Source organism: Andrographis paniculata, unplaced genomic scaffold, assembly GCF_009805555.1.
Source record: "Andrographis paniculata isolate CXL003 unplaced genomic scaffold, ASM980555v1 Contig74END, whole genome shotgun sequence".
Taxonomy (NCBI): Eukaryota; Viridiplantae; Streptophyta; class Magnoliopsida; order Lamiales; family Acanthaceae; genus Andrographis; species Andrographis paniculata.
In genome coordinates this window covers 3,784,275-3,806,088 of record NW_026137611.1, presented here as the reverse complement: position 1 = coordinate 3,806,088, position 21,814 = coordinate 3,784,275, and the positions used below count along the sequence as shown (strand labels likewise).

At 38.0% G+C, this 21,814-nt stretch overlaps 1 protein-coding gene across 1 annotated transcript; it reads left to right on the top strand.

The window, feature by feature from the left end:
• Positions 1-19,630: 19,630 nt before the first annotated feature.
• Positions 19,631-21,168, top strand: LOC127265794 (fasciclin-like arabinogalactan protein 2). Its single transcript, XM_051295784.1, has one exon. It carries the CDS (start codon positions 19,762-19,764, stop codon positions 21,028-21,030), a length of 1,269 nt encoding a protein of 422 aa, XP_051151741.1. The 5' UTR covers positions 19,631-19,761; the 3' UTR covers positions 21,031-21,168.
• Positions 21,169-21,814: the final 646 nt, after the last annotated feature.

Sequence of the window (21,814 nt, the reverse complement as noted above, 5' to 3'; positions counted from 1 at the left end):
AGTTACGGGACTAAAAAATCAGTTTATCCATGTGCGAAAAATGGATGACTCTATTCTCTTTTATTTTTCTCTGTTATTTATTTGTTTACTAAACATTAATTTAATTTAATATTATATAAAAATTATAAATATATTTAATGAAAAGCTAAATCTAGCATCAATCAAAGGTGTTGATTATACATAACTTTTCTCTCTCTCTTCCAAATTTGAAATGTATTGTTTTAGAGTGTTGTTTTTTTTCATTGTAATATATGGTGACATAAATTTATATAATTTTTTTTATAAAAATTTAAAATCAAATTTTAAAATAATTGGACCTTATTTTTCAACATTTTTATTATTTAATTTAAAGTTATATTAAAAAACACTATATACAAATTTCTTTTATTATTAATATCAATTTAATTTTTTTGTCAATCTTTTGCTAAATTATATCATCTTCATCCTATCATAGTTGACACGATTTTTATTTTATTTTTTTCATAACATTTGACATATTGATATTTTTAGAAATTATAATTATTAAAACAGAATAAAATAGAATGCACTCAAAACGAATATAAATAAATTTAATTAACTTCATAATTAAAAAAAATAGTCATTCAGTTTTTATACATATATAAATAAAATATAGAAATTGTTTACGGACACTTCAAATAGAATTAGATTATGTTTAATTAGACATTTTTGTAAATTTTGATATTATTTCTTAAAAAATTAATATATATATATTTATTTTCATAAAATATCACATAAAATTTACTATATAATTTTATCAATTTTTATAAAAATAATATTACCTCAAATCTCGAAATAAAGTATTCGATTACTTTTGCACGTAGATATTTTTTAATTATTACTATTATATTAATATGTAGTACAAATTGAGAGAAAAACAAAAATACTTTTATTAATAGTATACTCTCTCTGTCCCAGATCATTTGTCTCATTTAGTTTAGGCACATAATTTTAGATATCGTGTAATTAGTAAATAATTAAGAAGTGTATTAGTTGAAATAATTATGATTTAATAAAAATAATTATAGATTAAGTTTAAGATGACTAAATAGTTTAATTAAAATAGAAAATTATAAATTATGAAATTTAAAATGTGATTAAAGTATATAATTATATTTTCTAAAAAGAAAATAACAAATTATTTGTAACAAACGAAAGTAAAAAGAGTAAACAAATTAAATGAGACAGAGGAAATATAACATAAAAAGAATAATATTTATATAATATATTGTAAATTATAAAAATATTTTTAAATTAATATGCTATTTTACTATACAGATATTAAATCTAAATATTGCTATACCAAAATGTAGGAAACCATATTATATATATATATATATATATTTGACAAGTCGTTCCCATAACTTTGAAGTTTTATTTAATTTTATATTTTAATATTAAATTTGGATAATTATTTAAAATTTATTAGAATAACTAATAATTCAATAAAATTAAGATTTAATAGATAATAAATAATAAAAATACTAATAAAATTAGGGTTTTATTATGTATATATATATACACTTCACTTTTAATTTTATAAATTATTTGATTTAAAAAATAAAATAGTTTCGATTTCGGTTTAATTTTTTAAAATCATATACATATATTTTTAATTACACTAATATTTTTTTTGATTCTTTGATATAGAAAACACAGTGTTCATGGCTTTCAATCTACGGTGATATTTGCAATAGGGTGTTTGTAGTTCAATAAGAATTTTATAGAACGTGACAATTTTTTTGATTCGTTTTCTTAATCTTAATTTTTCTTAAGTTTGTGATTTTTATTGGTTGATTTGGTGGTGATTAGGGTGTGTTTACACAGTTTTTAAAAGACTCTTATATATAATTTGATCATAGTAGATTTTCTTCTTTGGTCTGACTAACCCGTAATTTTTTCCTTTATCTGTGTTGGAACCTGAAATTCGGAGGTCCCAAAATAGTTCATCGATTCCGTCGGTGTGGGTTCCGGAAGTACTTCAAAGAGTCAATCATTCGTCGGGTAACTAAGATCTCACGCGATTGATCGAATTAAACTAAGATAATCTACGGAAAACAAGTAAAATAAATTGCAAGAAGCATAAAAGCATGTAACTTGAATTAAATTGCATAAAACGAAACTAACACATGAAAAAAAATAGAGAAAAATACGAGTTGATCTTCTTGTGCGTGTGTGTTATGTGTTTTTTCCTAATTTTAATCCTAAGATTAAATAACTGTCTCTTCCACTAAAAATGGGCAGTTCCAATTATTCATCCACCACTCTCAACCGCCTAGTAACCTCCTTCCATTAGCTCTTAACCACTTCCACTGCCTTTGGACCGGGTCCATTCATTTTGAACATCTTCCGTTGTTTCTACCGAGTTCCATTCGCTCTGAACTTCTTCCATTGCCTTTGGACCAGATCTGCAACTTACTCTGACTTGCTTCCATCATATTCCTAGCCGGTCTACGGAGATATGTTCCCAACAGCCTCGAGTTACATGGAATCCTCCTTCTTCTTCCTTTTGGTTTGACCCATAGAACCTTCTATATAGAAAATGTAGGTGCTGGGGTCTTCCATTAGTGTTAAGAAGTTATCAACCCAGAGTCGATGGAGCTTTTTGTCTAAAGGCCTGTGGAAGCTATATCTTCTTACTCTATGGAAGCACCACAACCTGATGGAAGCTGTTGCCTTTAGCTTTGAGTCATTTGGACTTGAGGTCCAACAATTGCTCTCCTAAAAAAAAGGATAAAATGCAAAACGTATAGAGCTTTACCCTTTTTTGGAATTTTCTTCTCATGAAACTTGCATTCGTGGGCCTTAATGTAAAATCTAGGTATACAAACCCCTCTTGATTTATCGCATAAGGCTCTCCATCATTGACATGACAACTGCAACTTTTGATTCTCGCGTCGCTTGAAAGAAAAGACAATTAAGGGTTTTTTGGAGTTTATCTTAGTACTTCCCTTCTCCACTATCATCCCCCTCGTTTTCTCTCTTCTTTTTCTTTGGATTTCCTTTTTTTGGTTAGTGAGTACAAACGTCGATTCGTATGGTCTAACACCCCCAGTTGACTCATATTGGAAATGCTACCGCCACACTGCATCATGAGGTTGTCATCTCCTACTTCGGGCCCCACATTACAGTGTTAAGGCTAAAATTAACCATAAAAGCGCATTATTATATAACAAAATCTGATTTATAAATATTTACAAAACACATCCCTTAACAAGAAGTTTTTCCGGTTAAAAATTTACATATAATACAATAGACGTAAGTTCACTCACTCAGCCCGTCTTTCTATATCCCGAGACGTCCCCTGTCTTGGATGTGCCATGCATACCTGAAACAAATATTTTCTTAAAAGCAGTCTAGAATTAAATCTATTTTAAGAACTAACATGAAATATGCCATATCATACCTTTTTAAACTAAAGACTAATTCCCGTCAATCCTAAAATACGTGTCATGCCATGCCAATAGTGAAATGATGCAACAAAGATATGAAACTCAAAACAATGCACATGCACATATATATATACATCTGCCGAAGTGAGCAACCGGAATAACCTCGGCTCCATAATAATAGGCTCACTGCATCTGTCTAAGTGAGCAGCCGGAATACCCTCGGCCCCGCAATAACAAGCTCACTAGACCATCATCAATAAATAGCCGGAAAATCCTCGGCTCAAGGAAGGGCCTAATAAACCCATAATAATATAATAGTCATCCGGTCACTCCCATATACCCACCATACGACTCCCACAATCAATACATGGATAGGCGAACGTTGTCGCCATTAACCACAAGACGCCCCATCGAAGATAGGACCCCTAGACTAGCTCTATCCCGTGTAATGTAGTAGAATCCTTGCAACCTGGAATCACCCAAGGGAAACCCAGAAACTCTACTCCTCCTCGCGCGCCCTAACGTGATCACGTTTGGAGTTTGGCATATGATCCTAAACTACCGGTAGACCTCACTAGTGATCAGTCCAATGAGTGGAACAACACCGAACACGAATGATTAGACCAAATACGTCTCAACTACAATGGGTCTAATCCCTGAATGACCGTGCGACTAAGTCACCCAGTTGTCCGACTACTATCGTCCACTATCGCCTAAGTGTTACGGTACATCAGGGTCGAATATCCTAACCCCAGATGATGCCCTCGCCTAGCACTACCCCGCATGGCGACTAAACGATAGATCCATAAAACATATCCGATAAACCGTGCAATATGTGTGCAACATGCCAAATAAGTGAATTTACCGAAAAGGGCTGGTGAGACAGCTCACCTATCCTCCTTTTCATAAATTCACCAACGCGATCAAATACGTATATCAAATATCATAAACCGTGAAGTCTCTCACATGTATACGCACACATATATATAAATATATACATGCAACAAAATGATTCACATAATATCACATTAACATATTAATCAAAATCGCATGCAACATGCATACCTAATTTCTTAAAATTATATTTAGTTCCTTACTGCTTACCTCTTATCAACACTCCTTAGCTTTTGCAATCTCACCCGAATCTCCTCCAATGTACACCTACCCCATTATTTACTCAAATCAGCTGAGCTATATGCTTATTCATAGGAGCTACCTGCTTATTCAAAAGCTAACTTATATAATTAGCTCGTTGGGTTTCAAACTTTTATATTTAGTAGAATACGATATTCTAGCTATAAAACTCTTATACCTCCTACTATTTATATCGCCCGATTATTAAATAAAAATACTTAAAGATATAAATAAACAGGCAGGTGCAATACACTGCCGTTTTCAATTCGGCTCGGATCGATATGAAATTCACATATTATAATGCTAGGATTACGAATAGGCTATTAGCTAAAGAACTTAGTCGATTAAATAGCCAAATAGTCGGTTATGAATTTTTGAAGAATTTCTAATTTAATATCTTCAATATCTAAATTCATATTAAAATCCATAATTAAATTCTACGTATAACAAGGAATACAATACCGAAGTCGGAATCAAAATCGAACGGCTAAATCCTTTTCTTTCTTCTTCCTCCTGCGGACATCTGCTTCTTCCTTCCTTCACAGGTGGGTTTGGTTTGTTTTATATATATAGTTATATTATTATTATATATTATATACTATATTATATTATATTATTATTATTAATGTTACTATTATGATTATTATAGCTTTATCATCATCACCTTCAATATTATTATATATATTATTAAATTATATATATTATATTTTATATTTATCCTCATTGATATTTATCCGTTTAACAGCTTTTTCAATCATAATCAATATATAAAATAGGAATAAGATTTATTCCAAAATATTAATTTCTTGATCCCAAAATATTTATTTGCTATAATAATATTATTTTATACATTCCAAAATCGGGGCATTACATATGGCTTCTCCGATAGCTCATCCTTCCGGTGGTCTGAAAGAGCCCTTGCCGATGGCGGCGGTCCCTGGTCCGATTTACTATTCTATGCCAGCCGAGGGACCTGTGCGCCCGTCCGCCGATGGAGAATCGTGGATTTTAACTCCATCGGCCGAGACGGAACTTCAAAAAGAGGAACTCTAGCAAATTATCGCCAACGATAGAGTGTCTCCCTTGTTAATCACGAAACCCTTCTATTCGTTGGCTCTTCGAAAAGGTAGGGTTTTGATCCGATATCCCGACAGTGTGACCTTCAAGGAATGGACGGTGACCCTCGGTGGCTCATTCGACACGTAGCGTGAAGCTTGGGGGATTGACGATATGGTTACCGTTAACGCACAGGTTTCTCATCCCAACTCCGATCTTCTTTTTGTACTCATAGGGTTTTGGTGTGTAGTGGTGAATGGATTTTGCTTTCCTTTCGGCATGCTTTCCCCCACATTACTTGATACTGCTGTGCTGCTAAGTCTTCCTGTAACATGGGATGATTATGCTTTACTTTCTGCCCCATCGAATGCTGTTGATTTTAGTATAGACTATTCGAAGTCTAGTTCAAGTGCCTTACTGTATGGGAAGTATGGGGCACCGAACTCGAAAGCCAGCTTGCTAGATAACCATAGGGTCTTCTTGATGCTTTGGGTGAATCACTTTTTCGTAGGCTCGGCCGGTAGGAATCTAGTAAGGGAGTATGAACCCTTAGTATCATCGATAATAGAAGGTGACTGTTTAGCACTTGCTTAATTCTTTCTAGGCCATTTGTATCGAACCCTTAATGATCTCCATGCTCGCCTATCTCGTGAGGAACATGTATCCACCCAAAGAGGCCCTTTATGGTTTTTTCAGATCTGGGCTGCTTATATGTTTCCTGAGTTGTTTGACATACCGTGGCCGTTCAAAATTCCGGACAAAGTATGTATCAGTGTGTTTTTAGCTGGGTTTGAATATTCCCGCAATGCTTTTCAAATCGCCGATTTCTTCTTGTCGTCGAATAACCGTGAGGACATACGGTTTTCTCTTTTGCTGGAGCGATCTCACGGGCCTGATTGGTTTTCCAAGCCCCCACCAGTAAAGGAAGATGGTTCCCCCGACTGGTCTTGCATCACTTCATCATGGAACCAAGTCTTAACTGCAAGGCCCTTGTTGTTGGGTTTAAAGTCTACGTCTCGTTCTTTACCGATTGGAGTAGAATGATACTTCCCACGGTTGTATACGAGTCAGTTTGGACTCCAACAGACGATCCCAATGTATCGTTTCCATTTTCAAGGGTCTTTTCTTTCAACGGAAAAGGACCTATCCTCCGATGATCTTGACATGTATCGGGGTTTGAATGCATCAATTGAAGATTTGCCCATTCCTGTCTTCAAAACCAAGCTCTCCACCGATTCGGCGTTTACGGACTGGTGGGAATCCTTACGGGGTATTCTTTTTGCTGAACCTCCGGCTTAATGGCTACGCCATTTCATTGATACAGATTCCAACCACCAGAGTGAAACAACCAATACTACCGCTGAGGAGATTAAAAGTGCGGCTCCCGAAATCAGCGAAGGTAAACTTTCATATTTTCCTTTACGTTTGCTCACTAAATATTTGACTGACCATGTTTGTGTTCACAGTGACGGACTCCTTCCCTGTACGTAGATCAACTCGGGATGCTAAGGACAAAGCTGTTGTCTCTAAACCTTCGGAGAAACGTCGTGCAACTATATCTCCCAAGACTCAGGTTCATAGTTATCTCCACATACATCTTCCGCGGATACTCATGATTTTCTCATTTGTATATATCATTGTTTCCAGCCTGCTAAGAAATTGGACAAAGGTGTGGATCCAACCACGGCAACGAGAACCACGTCTCAAACTATGGTGAATCCTTCTTCGAAGGTTCGTCCCACCCAAAGCTTCTGTATCAAGGTAGTTCCGTCGCCCAAACTGCATTCTTCTTCACACTCATACTAGAATGTTAATTTTTAACATTTTTTACAGCAAACGCTTTCAAGGATGTCGCAGACTCCTCTTCCGCCTCCAGAACGCACTATTGCCCCACTTCATACAGGTCATGTTATTTGAATATTAGTCCGGAACATATTCGAGAGTATTTCATTGGGTGTCGGGATACAACATCAACTTCGCACTCTCGAGTCACTTCCCTAGGGGCTTGGATGAACAATTCATTGCTACCTGCTTGGAAGCGTCCCCAGGAGATCCTGAGACCTTGAGTTCTATCCAGTTGGCTTTGCTAAATTTAGCGGAAGCCCCTTCTTATGCAAATATTCCTGAGTCCATTCGCGTGCAATGGATCGGCTTATCTTCCAAAGTAAACACCTTCGCCCAGCGGCGCAGAATGGTAGAGGAAACCCGAGACTTCGGGAGGACGCACCTGGATCAGTTGGGAACATTAAGAAAACAAAAGTAGTCTTTGCAGGATGAATATTCGCGCACTGAGGATGAAGCTTCTAGTGCTTCAAATCAGTTTGAAGCTTCCCGCACCAAGAAATTAGTAAAACAAGCCGAAGTGGCCCGTCTTCAGGCTCGGCTCGCCCAATTAGGTCCTGAGATTGCGGGATTATCATGACTTTTGGCGGAGAAGCAACTAATGCAAGCTGATTTATACCAGAGGTCCCAGCGCCTAGATGCCCCCATAGCTTCTTTGTCGCAAAAGAAAGTTCTGTATGAGTTCAATGCCATTGATGGGGAGGCGACCTTGAAGGAACTAGAGTTGGAATAGGGGACCCTGGCCTCTTTGTGGGCAGTCTGTAAACCTTCAGCGCAAGTACTCTCTTCATCATCTCAAGACCCTGATGATGGATATGCGGGGGATGCGCTACCTTCTGTTCCTGTGGAAGATACTCCTATGGTTTTCAAGTTTGAACCTCCGCTTCAGACCGTTGCCGACGTCCAAGCATTTATTGCTTATGTTGTGAGAGATTTGATGTCTGCCTTAGAAGTGGCAGCATCGATCCCAGAGGGCTCGGATCCAGCGGCCGTAGTTCCAAGCTCTAGTGGGATGGCCTTACCCTCGGAGGACCTAACTTCTACAGATGCTGTTCCAGTCAGTGGAATAGTCCCGACTTTGGAAATTTCAACTCCATTGGAAGTGGCACCAAGTTCTAATAGAACAGCTCCAGCTCTGGAAGATCCAATTCCGACTCCGGTGGGTCCAGTTCCCATAGAAGCAGCGCTAGGTCCCGATGGAACAGCTCCAACTCTGAAAAATCGGATTCCCACTCAGGAAGATCCAGTTCCCGTGGAAGCGACGGTAGGTCCTGAAGGAACAACTCAAGCTTTGGAAGATCCGATTCTGACTTCGCGGATCCAGTTCTCATGGAAACAGCGCTGTGTGCTGATAACTCTGAGCCAGTTGTAGACCTATCCGCAAATGATACTCTTCCAACCGTACCTTGATTTCGGAAACCATTCGCCTTCTTCCATGTTATCCGCAGTTTCACCTGAATTTTGTGTTTTGCTACTTATTTAGCTACTTATGACAACTCACGTTCATTGTGTTTCATTTTGCAGATTAACGGCTTAATAGCTTGCTTTCATTTTGCCAGCGGTCTAGAAAAAACCTGCTCACTTTGCTTTGTATTTAGCGGTCTAAACAAGACCTTCTTTCACTTATCCATTTCATTCCTTCATTAGAACTCAAGTGGCGACATGTACCTTTTATGGTGCTTAGCATTGATGAAATTTCTATGTTCCATCCCATCAATACTCATCAATCTATAAGCACTGTTAGGCAACAATTTAATCACTTAATATGGACCTTCCCACGTAGGAGACCACTTCCCAAACGTATTATCTTTGAATCTTTCGGGTAACATTGCCTTCCATACCAAATCTCCTTTGTGGAATGCTCGTTGATGTACCTTTCTGTTGTAAGCTCGTGCTACTTTCATTTTATTCGCTCGGATATTCTTTAAGGCCATCATCCGATCTTCGTGTACGTCATACAACCTTTGTAACATAGTTGTGTCGTATTGCTCGGGATTGAGCAAATTCTGCTTCAAAACTCGTAAAGATGGCACCGTGATTTCCAATGGCAATATCGCTTCTTGCTCATAGATCAGCTGGAATGGGGTGCAACCAGTGACTTTATTTCGGTATTTCCTATAGGCCCACAAAGCCTCCCCCAACACTTCGTGCCATCTTCTCGGATTATCTTCCACGACCTTCTTAATTACTTCAATTAAGACCTTATTGGCTACTTCGGCCTGCCCATTCGCTTGAGCATAATACGGAGGCGAATGCAAAAGAGCAATTATGTACTGCACCGCAAAGGCGGCCACTCTATCACTGGTAAAAACAGTACCTTGATCAGCGGTAATCGTTTGTGGAATTCCATACCGGTGAATAATGTGTTCCTTAATGAACCTGATCACTTCTTGATATGTTACATTGGCCAAGGGTACAACTTCTATCCACTTTGTGAAATAATACCAATATGAACGAATATCGTTTGGAGAATGGCGGATGGATCTTTCCGATGATATCCATCGCTCATCCCCGGAATGACCATGGTTTTACGACCGCATGCATTTCTTTCTCTAGAATTCGAATCAAAGGACCATGTCGCTGACACACTTCACATCCTTGAGCATACTTGATGCAGTCCTCTATCATTGATTTCCAAAAATACCCATACCGTCAGATTGTCCATCTCATGACTAATCCGGATATGTATGCTCTGCAAACCCCTTCATGCATTTCACCAATCACTTTCATGGCTTCTTGAGTATTTTACGCATTTCATCAACTTTCCATCGGCGGCTCTGCAAAAAATATCTCCATCAATCAAAGTATATTTTAGGGTCTGCTTCCGTAACCTTTCAGGAGTATCATCGGTTGGTTGTTCCAAATACTTTTTTAGTTCTATACGCCAATCCTCTACTTCCACTGGGCACAGACATACTCGCACTGACTTGAACTTTCCTCTAGCGGACGGCTTATACCCAGAGGCTTCTTGAGCTAAATCATTAGCTACTCCGTTTTCAGCTCAAGGTCTGAATTCCACAATTGCGTCGTCAAAATTTTGCAACATCTTAATTCCCTCAATTCGAAGGTTTCTTAATTTTTCATCTTTGCATTGGAACTCACCAACAATTTGCTTCAGAATCAGTTGTGAATCGCCTTGAACTCTGATCACCTTAGCTCCTTTTTTTATGGAGGATCCTCAGTTCAACCAGTAAGGCTTCATACTCTGCTTAGTTATTAGTAAATCCGGATGCCAACGGTTTGGCAACGATCCATTTTCTTCCTTATGGGCTTTCAGTAAAGACCCCAGCTCCAGCACTGGTCTGCGTGCTGGAACCATCAAGCTTCAAGATCTATGGCGTCGGACTAATAACAGCCTCCATACGATCAATTGCTTGGTCAGATACCGAACTCGGATGATCTGCCAAAAAATTAGCGACGACCTGCCCTTTGATAGCTTTAATTGGTACATATCATAAATCTAATGCAGCTAGCTTTAAAGCCCATTTCGCTTTCCTCCCTCTTAAAGCTGGCATGCTTAGTAAATATCTCAAAATATCAACATGACACACAACTCCTATCTCCCTCGGGGCCAAATAATATTATATTTTCGTGCAGGCATAAAATAAAGCGAAACATAATTTTTCCATAGGAGTGTACCTTGTCTCTGCATCGTTCATTACCTTACTGAGGTAAAAAATAGCACGCTCGCTTCTATCGGGAGCCTCTTGCGCCATTAAGGAACCGACCATATTATCAGTAGCCGAAACATATAAGCGTAGAGGTTTACCTCTTGTGGTGGCATCAACACTGGCGGATTAGATAGAGATTCCTCAATAGCTTCGAATGTCTGCTTGTGTGGCGGCTTTCACACAAATTCCTCCGTCCTCCGCAATTTGAGTAACGTGGAAAAAGCTTTAAGCTTGCCTACAGCATTCGAAACAAATCTTCGCAAAAAGTTCACCTGTCCAAGGAATCCTTGGAGTTGTTTCAGATTCTCAAGCGGTTGGGCATTGATGATAACTTTCGTCTTGTTACTGTCCACCTCGATACCCTTATTATGCACCATAAAACCCAAAATATTTCCGAAGGCCACTCTGAATGGGCACTTCGCTGGATTCATCTTCAAATCATATTGCCTCATTCGCCGGAAAGCTTGCTCGAGATCCACCAGATGTTCCAAAAAACCCTTGGATTTCACCACGATGTCATTAATGTAAACTTACACTGTCTGTCCAATTAAATCGTGAAATATGATGTTCATTGCTCGTTGGTAATTCACTCCAATATTCTTCAACCCAAACGGCATTACCACCCATTCATATACTCCAAGGGCCCTGGGTATCGGAATTCCATTTTTGCAACATCCTCCTCGGCTATAAAAATCTGGTTATAGCCGGAATACCCATCCATAAACGACAGACTCCCGTTCATGGCGGCTACGTCCACTAACATATCTGCAATAGGCATAACGTATTCATCTTTGGGTATTGCTAAATTTAAATTGCGGTAATCGACGTATACCTGCAATTTTCCGTTTTTCTTTAGTACAGGAACAGCGTTGGCCACCCATTCCGAGTATCAATAAGTCTGGATGAATCCTGCCCCCAAGAGCCGCTGAATTTCTTTTTTGATCTTTGGGTCACATCGGCGGCTGCTTGTGGGTTTTGTATCCGACTTTTATGGGTAATCGATGTTCCACGAGTTCTTGAGCCAAGCCTGGCATTTCATCATAATTCCAAGTGAAACAATCCCAGTATTCCTTTATAAGTGTTACCAAGGCAGCTCGATCTTCTGATTTTAACAATGCACTAACCTTGGTGATTCGTGAAACTTCATCGGCACTCAAATCAACATCCTCTAGCGGGTCTTGGGCCTGGAACGTTGGATGTGTTTTGTGCATGGGTGATGGTAATTATACTTCACCTAAGATTTTCCTGGATGGTTCTGAACTGCCAATGGAATTTGTTCTGAGCAGTTCTGGACCTTCCACGGGATCCGCTTTGGCCGGGTCTGGACGTTGCATAATGGAGCCTGTTTTGGACGGCTCAAGGTTTTCCAAAGATCCAACTCTGGTCAGCTCCGAACTTGCAATAGAGCCCGTTCCGAGCAGTTCACTACCTTCCGTGGAACCTACTCTGAACGGCTCTAAACTCGCAATAGAGCTTGCTCCGGGTGGCTCATATTGAATTTTGTCGCATTCGAAATTCATCATAGTCTTCTTCATTCATAGGCCGTGGGTCAGCCCTCGCTTGAACCCTGAACTGTTTATCACTAAATACACATTCATAATTTTCTTTGTTAGGAATGAAGGCGATCACTTCCGACAATGGAATCATATTCGAATAGTAGAAAGTCGCATCTACAGTTGTGACATCCATTGCGAATGGATATTTCTCTGCTTCCACTTCTTGAACCTCGTTGCCATCCCAAAACAACAACTTCTGGTGTAAAGTTGACGGGACACACTCACAGGCGTGAATCCAATCACGGCCCAACAATGCTGCATATGACGGGCATCTGTCTATTATCACAAACGCTGAGGGCAACTTCTTTGTGCCAACTTGCACCTCAACAGTAGCAATTCCTGCCGGCTTGTACGAATTTCCCATAAAATATGTGGCTCGTACTAAGGTTGGTATTAAATCATACCTTGTCTTTCCTAATTTTCTGAATGTCCGAAACGACATCACGTTAGCAAATGCGCCGCCGTCTATCAGTACTCTACCCACAGGTCGTCCTACCATTGAAACTCGAATGTACAGTAGCTTCACATGTTTATTCTGCCCGGACCCAATTCGATCAAATGTAACCGTTGTCACTACGTCATTCCATTCTGCAACTGGCTCTTTATCTACAATCACTCCCTAGTAACTTGCTCCCCTTCTGGAGCTTTGAACTCAGATGGCAACAACCCAATGACCGATAATTGTCCATTTTTAGCATCAAGCTCCTTCAGCTGTGTAGCTTTCGGCACCCATCGGCGTTGCCAATTTGGAGCGGGTCTAGCGCTCGGTGTAGAAAAAATAAAGCGAGGTTGCAACTCTTAAATTTTCCAAGGTCTTTCCTTCTGTTCCTCAACTTTCGGGGCTTTCTCGTCCCGATTCATCATTTGCTGAACCTCCATTCCTGATTCAATTTTCTTACCCTTCGCCCCCACACTATTATGATTTAGCTGAATACCTTCAGCTTTCAACTTAGCCTGTAATCGTCTCCTTTGTGCCTTTCTTTTCTGAGAACGCGTAAGGTCACCCATTGCCCTTCTGGAATTTGCCTTCCGCACATTGACTGTCTACTTCTTCGAATCTACTACTGATGGAGGCTTCCGCATCGGTTTTGGAGTAATGGCAATCTGATCGGCGAATGTAATAGTACAAACTCGCTTTCCACCAGCGACTTTCACCTCGGCCACAGTGGCATCTGACTTGATATTTGAGCTTGGAGCTGCGGCCTTAGTCATCATGTTATTGCATTCCCAAACTTCCCAGGAATTTGGAATCGTCACTTTTAGATTAGGGCTCCGCTCTACGACTCTAGGTTTCTTACCTCCATCTTTCCATTAGGCATCTACAGACAGCCTGTCAAAGACTGAATCTCGTTGTGGTATCCTAGGTCCAAGTCGTTCATGAACCGGCTGCCAAACCGATTGCTTCCCTTTTTGTAGTCTCTTGGGACCTCCTGTGGACATAGTGTTAATAGACGGAGCCGGAAACGGATTTGCGTCCGCTTGCATACTCTTCTCTGCTAATTTTAATCTGCCCTCATCTAAGGTCTTTTTGATTGTGTTTCGTAAGTACATAAAATTGGTGATAGCATGTGTATAGCTCCCATGCCACTTACAGTACACTTTCCCTTTCAGTTCCTCTGGTGACGACACTTGCTGCCCGTCCCAAAGTTTGATTTGTTTGTCCTTCAGCAGGTGATCAAATATCTGTTCCACTTTAGACATATCGAAGGTATATTGCGCACCTCCAATCTCCTTGCCCTTTGTAGGCCTTAATGCCACACAAGAATAAGTTTTTCCTTTCAACAACTTAGCGGCCAACACATCTTGTTCCTCAAAACATTCCTCATCGGCTGGAATTTCATCATCTGCACAGCATGTTACTCCGGTTTTTCTATCTTTCTTCCACCTTCCAATTGCAGCATCCCGTCTTTCTTGGATAAGCTTCTCTGCTCTCATTGCTAGTGCACTTAAATATGAAAAATCCTGGAAATTTTGGACCCCTAACCGATCCCCAAGGTCTGATCGCATATTATCTACTGCCATTGCGGTTACTGTTCTGAGATTTGTACTGTGCACCACGTCTTAGCTTGTCGAAATATTTCATAAAATTGCGCCACAGGCTCATCATACCCCTGCTTTATGGCTACCAGATGGGATATCGTAGTTTCCATAGGCGGCGCATAAAACTGGTCGTGGAAAAGTTTCTCCAAGTCTGACCAAGACTGCATGGTACCTGGAGCCAATGACGTGTACCACAAAAATGCAGTACCTATTAGAGATAAAGAAAATAATTGCAAACGATACCAGTCATTTGCACCCAGGTCCCCGCATTGAGCCATAATTTTCCCAATGTACTCTATCGTTGATCTACCATCTTCGCCTGAGAACAGTGTAAAATCTGGCACTTTATTTCAAACAGGCAACGACATCATCTCACTTACCCAAGTTGGATAAGGTCTTTGATACACCGGTCGCTCTTCAAATTTCATTCATGGAAAAGCCCTTTGTATACTTTCCACTAGAATGTCGGTGTCTATCAATGGCCGGGCATCCTGCTGATTAGGAATCAACGGTTGCCCTCCTGGTCCCCAAGCTTAGCCATCTATTAAAATACTTATTTTTTATTTTTTTATATTATATTAAAAAACAATTATATATTTAAAACATCGTATTAACATCACTTTATATCACATCATACTATTATACAAATTCAAAATTTTTACTATTTAAATTCCAACTCAAAATCCAAACCATTAAACAAACACACCCTTAAGTGTGTTTATTTTTATATTTGATAAAATATACTCCTAAGATATATATTTTTTTATTAATATACAATAAGGTTCTTTTTTCGGACAATTTAATTTATATCCCCATTGGTATTTTCATATTTAAATTCAGTCCCTACACCACTTTTACACACATTGCACTTCACACTTTTAAAAAAATATTGGCATTAGCTCCCTACCCTAATGTCAATCCAAAATTGCCCTTCTCCACCCCCAAAATCTATTTTATCACTCATGATAGTTCTCTCTTGTTAGGTTCTTTTCGTGCGATGTAATGTTTCTGTCTAACCTGCAGGTTCATTCATGCATGATAGATGGAGAATTTGTGATGCCGAAGACACTAGTAAGGGGAAGTTTCGATTTCAAATTTAATTTCTAATTTTCAGGTTTATTTCGCGCAAAAAGACACTGGTAAGGGAAAGTTTCAATTCTGAATATTCTCTTGCTGTGATTTCTTTGGTTGAATATAGCAGTATTGTTAGGGCTCGCAATCGATTTTGGTAAATATTTTATTATTATTTTGATAATTGTTTCCCTATTCAAGATATTATTATTGCAATAGTTGCTAAATAAGTTTCATTATGACCTTTCGTTGGGAGAGTATGTATAGGAGAAAAGCTTTGTGGGAGGGGGGGTTTGTACTAGTATGCGTAAGCATTTTTCGAGATACTTTTTTTATGGTGTAGTATACTTATATTTACTAATCATGTACCCTTGTTGTGTGATATTCTAAGTTGTATTTGTTTGAAAATACCCTACTTTTATTGATATATGTTATGACTACTCATGTATGAACCTTGGTATTTATTTTATGTACTTGTATATTGAATAATGTTAAAATCGTGTTTCTATGCGACGTTGATGGTTGATAATTGACAAAAATATATTTTTTTAGATATTCGAGACTTCTAAAATTCATCTCCGTCGTATTTCTCAAAGCTCACCATAGATACTTTCCGCAGTACCTAGTGGTCAACTTTCACACTCAGGTATGTGTAGAATATATTTTTCATTTATTATAATATGTACAACAACGTAATTACATTTCGTATAGGTAAATGAAGATATCTTATGCACAACAAGAAATTATGGACGTTCATTTTCAAGAAAGTCGGGTTATGCCCCCCTACAGAAGAATTTTGAGCAGCATATAACGTCGGTTGCTGAGGTTATGCCACTTCTCCGACATTTCATTACACAATCCCAGCTCTAGCATTGGCCGAATTCTCTATTATAATGGACTCATTGTGGGATAATAATAACAATATAGTCGAGTTGTGGAATAAGTGGATGTGCTCAACAAGGTCATTGTTTTTTTTTTTTTTTTTGAGATGTTTGATTTCATCTAGTAACAAATGATGTTTTTGATGAACGAGCATCGTTATGGTTGTCTAAGACACAATCGACGAAGTTGTAATGAGAATTTATTTTAGGTATTACTGGTGTGTTTCTCATGACTGTAATTTTCTTTTTCTTTTGGAAAATTATACATTGAATTTAGATATGTGTACAAAACCACTATAGAATTACTTGAAAATTAGTCTAAACTATATGTTACTGGATATACATAACTATTATATTGAGGTACATATTAGTCTAAATTAATTCTTCTAAAGTAAAAATAAGAGTATATGAATTCACAACGAAAGTACGTTGCAAGTTATTGTAAACAAGGGTTCTTAAGTATCTATCCATATTTTGTTATTGATTGTAATGGATCAAACAACTACGAGTTGATTACATCACACATTTCTTTTCGGAAGTTAACGTGCATCAACGGATACTTCTGAAACGAATTATGAGATCACTTATCCATGTATTTAATGATGGATAAGAATATCGCTTATAATAGATATGACATAACATATCATGCGGTGAGCCGTAGTAATAGATATTCTAAAGTTAGTCCATAACTGATGACGTATGATAATCTATGTATTGTGATTGTTTTACAAGCATTTTTTAAAGTATAAGGAATGTCCAAGCAAAAAAAAAAGTGCTATAAGCTATATGGAGTAAATGTTACGCATTAGTCATATTCGATATTCTCACAATTTAAGGAAAATATTAATCATTGATGTCTACATGAACCATAGTTATTGATTACATGACCTATAAAATATTACATTCGTTTACCTAAATTTATATTAACAAAAATTACATTGATTAATATAGGTATTTAAATTTTTATATGAAGTTCTTACAATTGTTTTAAGAGTATAAAGTTATGTGCCTGAGGTATATTGAGTGTGACCCTAGGTATACTTATTTAATAAACAAGCTGCATCATTACATATAGAAGTATTTATATTGCTATGTGGGTATCAATTTGATAAATATGGGTATTTAAGTGATTATCGAAAATGTTTAATTGATTATGACTAGATGAGACGGTTATGAGTTGAATGGATCATTGTTATTTCATCGACTATTGGTGTTTATTAATCAATACTACTGAACCAATTACTGAGATTATTTGTTCATGTATTCAAGGGTGTGTGGGAATGTTACATAAGATAGATTTGACACAACATATCATATTGTAGATCATGATAAGAGAAAATAAACAAAAATAGACATATGAACAACCAATAATATAATATGATAAAGATATCAAGAAATACCTTCAGTACTTAAAAAGTCACTCAATATGAGAAATCACATCGTACAATAACATTCTCTGACACATACATATCGATGTAATCCAAGAACTATAAAGAATTCTCCAACAGAAAAACTTATTTCAATTTCATAGTCAATTCTAAATGATTGAGACTCGATATCAAACATATGCACAATCACTCACAACCGATGTCAATGTAGTTTCTTTTTCGGACACTCTAGAAAATACCTAAACAGCGTAAGTTATAGAACTTTCAGCCGTTTGTCGTTCATCTTAACTTTAAGTTTAGCCATGTTTGTATAGAAGAAATGTATAGAGAATCTGAAGATAAGCTATTTGTATTCTTTTTTGGGTCTGCCATTATTTCAAAATAAAGACATATTCATGAGTATATAAATTAACAATCAAAGCACATCAAAGGCAATGGAAAACACTCGTAAACAATATAAAAAACAAACAAAATTTTTACTACTCGACAAAATAGATACGTCTATAACTAATCCTATGACAGAGACATCATCCAACACCTTAATACTTAAAAAATCGTCTGACAAGAATAAGTTGCTTACAGTATTCGAAGAAAACAAAAAGCACCGTCTGCCTCACATCCCAAACATTTTACTATGAATGTAAACACATAAAAATGCAAATAAAGGTACTTCTATAGACACTAAGATCATTTAGAAATTCAAACACATCAAAGTAACTCATACTCGACATGATGGTGTGATATAATGTCAAAGTAAAATAACCCGCCACTGAGGCTTCTACGAACCCAGTCGAGGCATATACAAAATAGATCAAAGCACACCATGAACTCAAAATTTCAATCTTATCAAAAAGCATAAGCTTTAACTTAATTTTTCGAATTCCGCTTTAGGAGGTCTTTTTGACATATCGAGTGGAAGCAGAGTTTTGGACGGTGAATAGAGACTTCTGACAGCGGCAAAAGTTCCTGCGGGGAGGCTCGGCGCAGATTATTTTGGTGGGGGGCTTCGACGGTGATGGGCAGCATGCGAGAGGAATGGTTTGGAATAAATATAACATCAACGACTTCAGATAATGAGTTTTATTAGAGTTTCGTCTTGTTTTTTAATTTAAATTTCTGTAACTGATTTTAGTACATAAATAAAAATTTCAGGCACATAACTCTAACGTTTTGTTGGTACAACGGGATAATTGTGTAGTACATAATTACATGATGTAGATTTATATAAAAATAACAGAAGTACACAAAATATTCGTCATATTATATGGTAATTTTCAAGGGCAAACTAAATATAAAAAAATCAAATATAATTGAAAATGAAAAAGTAGAAAATGCAATACTAGTACAAAACAAGATACGACCGAATTTAAATATTTTTAAATTCAGAAGAATTTAAATCGAAGTACCTTATTTTAAAAATAAAAATATAAACCAGTTAAATATAAATTGATAATATATTTAAAAATAAATCATAAATAAGTACTCCATGATTTATTCGAGTGGTATGGGGGCCAATGCACTAATGATATACTCATGTACGTTCATACATACAAAAATGTGTGTATATATATATAAATTTGAGGGGAGTGGCTCATAATCGTTTGGCATCAATAATAAAGTACTAGTAAATAAACAAACACACAGTACAGATAGAGAGAGAGAGAGAGAGAGAGTGTGAGAGGCAGAGAGCAGTTACACTGACCACATTCACAATGCAGCTGCAGTTCAGCACACTCCTCTTTTACTGCCTCCTTTTCTTCATTTCCGCCACCGCCGCCGCCGCCGCCGCCGCGACCAACGGCGCTCACAACATCACGCGGATACTCGCAAAGCATCCTGAGTTCTCCACATTCAGCCACTACCTAACCGTCACTCACCTCGCCGACGAAATCAACCGCCGCCGCACCATCACCGTCTGCGCCGTCGACAATGCCGCTATGAACGACCTCCTCGTCAAGCACTACTCCATAGGTACCATCAAAAACGTCCTCTCGCTCCACATCTTCGCCGATTACTTCGGCGCCAAGAAGCTCCACCAGATCACCAACAGCTCCACCACCACATCCTCCTTGTTCCAGGCCACCGGCGAGGCCGCCGGAACCTCTGGATACGTCGAAATCACCGATAGAAAAGGAGGTAAGGTCGGATTCACACCTGTAGACGGCGAAGGCTCCGGCGAAGGCCGACCTATGGCGATGTTCGTCAAATCTATCGAAGAGCGTCCGTACGTCATTGCGGTTATTCAAATCAGTCACATTCTCACCTCGCCGGAGGCCGAAGCGCCGATGGCGAGCCCTACCGACCTCAATGTAACTACTCTAATGGCGAAGCAAGGTTGCGGTACGTTTTCCGATCTGATAAACGAAATCTCCGACGTCAAAGACACGCTACAGCACAAAGTTGAATCTGGATTGACGGTTTTCTGTCCTTCCGACGAATCGGTCGATTCCTTCATGTCGAGGTACAAAAACCTCACCGCCGGCGATAAGGCCTCCCTGCTTCTCTACCACGCCTTGCCTGAGTACAATTCGCTCGGAACTCTCAGATCCAGCAATGGCGTGATGAACACTCTCGCCACCGAAGGTGCGAAGAAGAAGTTCGACTTCACCGTCCATAACGTCGGCGACGACGTCAAGCTAAAGACGAAGGTCGTAACCGCCACCATCACCGGAACTCTCCTAGACGACGATCCGCTCGCAGTGTTCAAAGTCGACACCGTTCTACTTCCCACGGAACTCTTCAAGGCGGCGCCGCCGGCGCCGGCGCCTAAACCGTCGAAGCCGAAGAAGAGCAAATCGAAAGATGCGGACGCCGGCACTAGCTCGGACGACTCCGATGCAGACAGCCCTGGCCCCTCCGCCGACGACGACGACAGTGCGGTGGCGGATGCTGAGGCGTCCAGTAACGACGGCGGGAGAGCCGCCGGCGGGAGTCTGCTCTTCAGTTTGGCCCTCGGCATTATTTTTGCTTTTATTTCTTAATTTTTTTTAAAAAAAAAATTGTGGTGTGGATTTTTATTGTTAATTAAAAATTTAAAAATCTTCTTTTTTTTTTTTTTTTTTTTTTCTTTCTGTTTGAGTCTGTAATGAACGTCAAAATATTATAAAAATTTTCTTTTTTTTTTTTTTTTTTTTTTGGCAGAGTGAAAATTTGTAATAATTTGAAGAATGTTATTATAATTCGAAATTAATTGTTCAAAATTATTTGTGTATTATTAATTCATTGATTTGGATTATATTTTGCATAATTATTAAAAACGACAATTATAAATTATTTTTATTAGGTGCCAGCTGTAGTGATACACAAAAAGAAGCTGTCGGTGGATTAATGTTGGGAGGCAACTTTAATGAATAAAGCAATATTTTTCAACTTTTAAATTTTATTTTCAAATGAAGATATAATTATAGCCTAATTATTGACCAAATATTTTATTGAGTTTTAAATATAAAATTTATAATTATAAATTACTTAACGTTAAAAAATTATCAATTAAACAAAAAATAAAAAAATAGAAGAAAGAGTAGGCGACCGACAGGCACAACAGAGCACGACCATTTATTTAATAAATTACATTTCGTGGGCTTTTGTGCAATGAAATAATTCCAGTTTATTGTGACCAAACTGAACGTATGTATATATTTAATATACATTTCGAAATAAAAATAATAATAGAAATATACGAGTGGTTGAGACGGGGAGGGTACTTTTGTAATTTCGAAAGGCGACAAGTATAGCTGGTTATGGTTAATAGCATCAAGCAATGAA

What these genes read in the sequence shown, in the direction of transcription:
- LOC127265794 (XM_051295784.1), top strand. Translation starts at nt 19,762, where the DNA reads ATGCAGCTGCAGTTCAGCACACTCCTCTTTTACTGCCTCCTTTTCTTC.